Source organism: Corvus brachyrhynchos, unplaced genomic scaffold, assembly GCF_000691975.1.
Source record: "Corvus brachyrhynchos isolate BGI_N302 unplaced genomic scaffold, ASM69197v1 scaffold17, whole genome shotgun sequence".
NCBI classification, from domain to species: Eukaryota; Metazoa; Chordata; class Aves; order Passeriformes; family Corvidae; genus Corvus; species Corvus brachyrhynchos.
Genome location: NW_008240046.1, coordinates 16960747 through 16965836, shown reverse-complemented (window position 1 = coordinate 16965836; position 5090 = coordinate 16960747). Strand labels below are relative to the sequence as shown.

Here is a 5090-nt window from a genome sequence, read left to right as displayed (position 1 = left end):
GCAATGATAGAAAATGGTTTTTAAATGACGAAGGGTCACGTAGAGCCATCCTGATCGTTTAGTAAAAATAACAGAGCTATTATAGAGCCGAAGGAAGGAGCCAGGGAGTTCACCCACACAAGGCTCCAATACCGCGCCTCGACTGAACGCACACACAGAGGCAAATGTATGTGTGATATATATTCACATACATATATATGCAGCGGCACCGTCCCATGTGAGCCTCAGGACTCTCTCATTAGACCGTAAATACGTGCACAGATGACAGTGAGCGCTCCTGTATGGAGGGAGGGGGGGACGCGGAAGGGCTGCTTGTGTCTTTGGGATGAAAATGTACATAAAGCCTTTTATGAGAGCTCGGGAGACAGCAGTTGCTCACTAACATACTTTTTTTTTTTTCCATCTCTTTTGCCGAAAACTGGAAATAATTAAATTCTTTAAAGGTTTACTTTTGAAACCGTGGCTGGAGAAAACTATGATTCAGGTGTAAATAATTACCAAAGTCATGAAAGCAGCAACTGCTACATGTGGTTTATTCATTGCTTGCCTTTTTTTTCCCCTTTTTTTTTAAATCGTTTGATCATTTTCATCCCTAACTGTCTGCCAAATTCACATATTTGTAATTTACTAAACTTTATCGTTCCTACCAGGATAGGGATGTTGTACATTAGTTACCAGACCCGTCCTGCCCTAGCCCAGTGAAGAAGCCTGGCTGGAACAAACTGAATGCTCCTCAAGAAGGGATAACGCTATTACCCCGGTATTAGAACTGAATAAAAGATGCTCCCCCTTTCATAAACGCTACCAGACCCACTCGACTTCAGACTCCGGAGAAGAAATGAATTATTAAAGGAAAGAAATTGTTTAAACACAATAGCTACTTGGCTAAATGAAAGCAATCCCTGGGGCAAGACTAACAGCGTTTGGCCAGAGAGCACGATAATAGAAGTATCCGTTCAATGAAAACCTTAGAGAAATAGGAGAAACGTGGATGTATAACACACAGCATATAAAAAAAAAGCCCAGGATTTACTTCATGCCTGTTTTCTTCAGCCAGCTCCTACTTTTTCTTTTTTTTTCCTTTTTTTTTTTCTTTTGCCTACACTATAACTTCAAGCCATTTGACTCTTCAAACAATCACGGTGGAAAAAGGCAGGAAACCGAACTTTTTTTTTGCCTGTGTCGTATTTAAAAAAAAAAAAATTTGCATAGTAAGCCACCACTTGAACATGTTCTGGTGTTGTAAAAGTGTTTTTTATCAGGCTGTAAATTACTGCCACTCTGACAGAGCAGCCGGAAATGTAAATCACACCGTAGAGCTGAAGTTATGAAAAAGTTTGTTCCCTTTTCTGCATCCCAGGAAGATCTCAGGGCTGTTGGATTGGGAAGGGAGGGGAAAGGCTTGTTTACTATTTTCCTTCTTCGCCAAACTGTTGGCTCCACGGTGCCTGGGACTTTGATGAGAAAGAATGGACAATGTGCAGAGTCCCTTCCTATGACACCCAGGCCACCGCCACTTGGGAGGTCCTTTGGCCTAATGTAACCACAGCTAACTGCTCCCAACAGGAGGCTCTGTGGATCAGGCAGGGTCACAATTATACTTCTGCTAAAGGCAAGAGTTGCCTTAAAAAAAAAAAAAAAAAAAAAAAAAAAAAAAAGACAAAGGGGGGAAGGAGTAGGCAAGCAGTTGAATGAAAGCCTTTAGATTCATTTGGGGAAGGAAAGACCGAGAGAGTAGCTAGTTGAAACCGTTTCCAAGAGGCATGAACAGAATGAGGTTGCATCCATCCAGAGGGAAATTTTGGGGAACGAGGTCCGGGGCACTTCACACGGGGTTACTCCGACCCCAGGGCTGCCACGCCAAATCGCCCGTCGGGAGCAGCGGACCTTCCCCGCAGTCCTGCAAAGTGTTTTGAGGACTCATCCACGGACGGGAGTCCTCCTTGGTGCCATACATTGCATGGACATTGCTCCTCTAAGGCGGGGAGGAGAGGGCTACACAATCACGGTCCACAACGAGCCCTCAAACATCACCCATTTGCGCGGAGGGGGAGAAGAGCTCCAGGAGGAGACACTGCAGCCGATCGGCCTCTGATTTTGGCAGTCGGGGGGCATCAATATTTTAGGGAGGTGGGAGGACAGGAATGTTGAAATTCATTATATGTCTCGAAGAGGAGGATGACTTTCCAGAGCTGTTAAAACACGAGCCTCTTGCATTTACGTGAAGAGGTGAAAAAAAAGCTGGGAGGAGGGAAGAGGGGGGATCTCCCTCCCTCCGCCGCTTACCGGGACAGCAGCTGCCGGCCCCTGTGGGTTTGCAGTCGGCCCGTCCTCCCGGCTCCCGGCTAGCCGGCCGGGTGTGCTCCCAGCGCCCGCCGGCTACCCTTCCTCTACTCCTCCCTCTCTTCCTCCCGTCCCCCGTTTAATGTTCCCAGATTCACGCCGCTTCGCTACCATGCCCGGTAGCCCGAGCCCCTCCGGGTCGGGGGCTTTGGGCGGATCCGAGTGCTGCCTCCCGCCGCAGCGGGCGGGGCACGGCGAGGGGTCTTGTCTTGTCTCCCCATTCCCACCCTGTCCCCGCGTCTGGGACAAGGGGACCCCTCAGCCCCCCAGCTGCGGGCAGCTCCTTTCAGGCAGCGAGATCCGACCGGGAGAGGAGGGACCGGCTCTGGGGATCAGTTCGGCCGCTGGCCTCGGCCCCGCTCCCCGCCACCCCCCGCTTACCTGGACCACGGTCCCCGTGTTCGGCGACGGGTTCTCAGCAGGACGAGGGTGAGAGGGCCCCCGGGTGCACAAGGGCATGGCATGGCCCCCCGCGCACCCCAGAGAGATCCGGCGAGAGGAAGAGAGAGGGAGGAGAGAGGAAAAGCCTTTTTTCCCCCCTTTCTCTCCCCGTTTGAGCCGAAGTGACCCGCAGTATCTGGAGAAGGTTTTTGAAGACGTTTGGGAGGGAGGGAGAGAGTTTTCTGCTGAGAAACTCAATCTGCCATACAGTAGCGACTGCATCTGGGATCTGTCACCGCTGACAGCACCACAGGGCACAGACATGATCTTCCGCACAACACTGCAACTCCCCAAAATACCCTCCTCGCTCCCAAGGTATCTGCCGGCTTGCATCGCACTCCTTCGCCAAAAGGGGGAAAGCAACCTGAGCCCCCGCAAATAAATACACCGAGAGGAAGGCAAGAGAGAGCAACCCTGTCTCCCCCTTCCTCTCCGCGATGCTGAACGCTCGGCCGCCGAGGGCGCAAGGCGAGAGGCGATGTCATGCTCTGAGGGCGCAAAAGCCATAAATGTAGGCTCTCGCGCCGCGAGATTCTCGGGAATGACTTTAATGAATAATTTCGGAGACAGTTATGGCTTTAGGTAATTACTGCGCGGCTCTATGAAAACCAGATTTGGGAGAGAGGTAGTCAAGGCCAAGCCGTGTGCTTCGGCTCGCCCCTGCCAGACCGCTCCAGACATCACCTCCCCCCATCGCCGCCCGACCCCCGGGCGTCCCCGGCCTCCTGCACCCCCCCAGCTGCCGGGGTCCTCCTTTGGGCAGCGCTGCCAGCAACTTTGCGAACGCTAGAGGCTTGTCGGGGGAGCACCTAATATTATTATTTTTTTAAATCTCTTCCGCCTCCTGTATTCTCTGGCAGAACATTTCATTATCTTTTAGGCCAGTTTTAGAAAACTTCTCTGGGTTTGCACACGTATTTATCTTTTTAAGAGGTTCATTATACGCAGCTGTTGCAGCCTAAATCCACATATGGCATACAAATAGGGACCCCTATAGGAGAGTCGGCCTCTCTATTACCCCCACATGTTTGTTCAATAGACCGGACGGCAAAACGATTCCACTGCTCTGCACCAAAATAGAATTGTACATTTTTCTCCCGAGTCCTTTGGGCAACGCAGGGGCTTGTTTCTGCTTTGAACAGCCTCCACGGTTAGCAAATGAAGGGCTCCGAGATGCGGGCCCGCTGATCCCCATTGTTTCGCTAACACATTACTGCTGTTCCCAGAAGGCCGCTCCAGGGGCGGCGGGCCCCCGGCCCCAGCCCTGCGGCTTGCAGAGCCCTGCTCCTTGCCCACGCAGTCCGCAGGGTACGGGCCGCTCTCCGCCAGGATCCGCACGGCCTCTGTCGGCGGGGAGGCGGCTCCAGCCTCAGGACAGGGGAGTCCCCGGGGACACCCCTGCCACAGAGCCGTCACCAGTCAGAGGTCTGCCATAAAGGGCAGAAATAGGATTTTGCTGGGATTTTTTTTCGGTTAGGGCTTGTTTCGCAGCTTTTTTTTTTTTTTTCTGTAACAATTTTTTTTAAATTCGCTTACTCTCTCCCGACCCCCTGGGTCGGTGGCTGTGGTGGGAAGCCGAGCTCACAGCATACCGTTTGCACTGATTCAGAAAGGAAATGTTCCTTTTCCTTTCGAGATTATAGATAGACACAGAGGAGCGTTGCGGTATCTTAGGGGGTTTATTTTATTTTATTCTGCTGGAACAAAGAAATTGAAGTATTTTAAAAATTATTTTTAGGGTCACACAGGGCTTTGTTTTTCTTTTCTCCCTCCTCCTGGCAAGCATGTTTTACCGCGAGAATTTAATCCTTCAGATAAATTGTCTAACATTATCTTTTTCCTCTGGAGACGAGATGAACAGCTTTCTCATCCACCCCCCCGTCCCTCCTTCCTGGTAGTAGCACTGATTGTAATGTACAGCTGGACAAGTGTCAGCCGTCCAAGACTGCGAACAGCCAGTGGAGGCTTAAGTTGTATTTATTCAATTATTACTTTTTTTATCTCCTTGAGGGAAAAAAATAGAGTGATACGAAACATAAAAAATCGTAAAGTAAGAAGTTTGTCAAAATAAGCGCATCAAACGTGGTCTTGGGTCCCGCTGAGCCAAGGCTTCCACGCTGGCTGCTCAGCGTTACCGCCAGCCAGCCCCAGCTCTCAATTAGAGGCGATTCATTAGGATTTAATAGCAGGTGCAAAGCCATCTCCTTGCCAGCAGCACTGCCGTTTGGGTAGGGAATCGTCTGGTTTTAGAGCGGCCTCCAACTCTCCCGGCTCGTTCTTAACCTGGCTACCCCCTTTGATAAACG

General features: G+C 50.7%; 1 protein-coding gene across 3 annotated transcripts in view; it reads right to left on the bottom strand.

Annotated features, from left to right (window-relative positions):
• LOC108449165 overlaps positions 1-3503 on the bottom strand; it is a 20145-nt gene extending 16642 nt beyond the window's left edge. Inside the window, exon 1 of one of the 3 annotated variants that reach the window (XM_017744658.1) lies at positions 2725-3503. In XM_017744658.1, coding sequence (XP_017600147.1) covers positions 2725-3291 — 567 coding nt within the window. In that variant the 5' untranslated portion in view covers positions 3292-3503. The remainder of the gene's footprint in view (positions 1-2724) is intronic. The other 2 variants (XM_017744659.1, XM_017744660.1) reach the window with 2 other exon arrangements.
• Positions 3504-5090: the final 1587 nt, after the last annotated feature.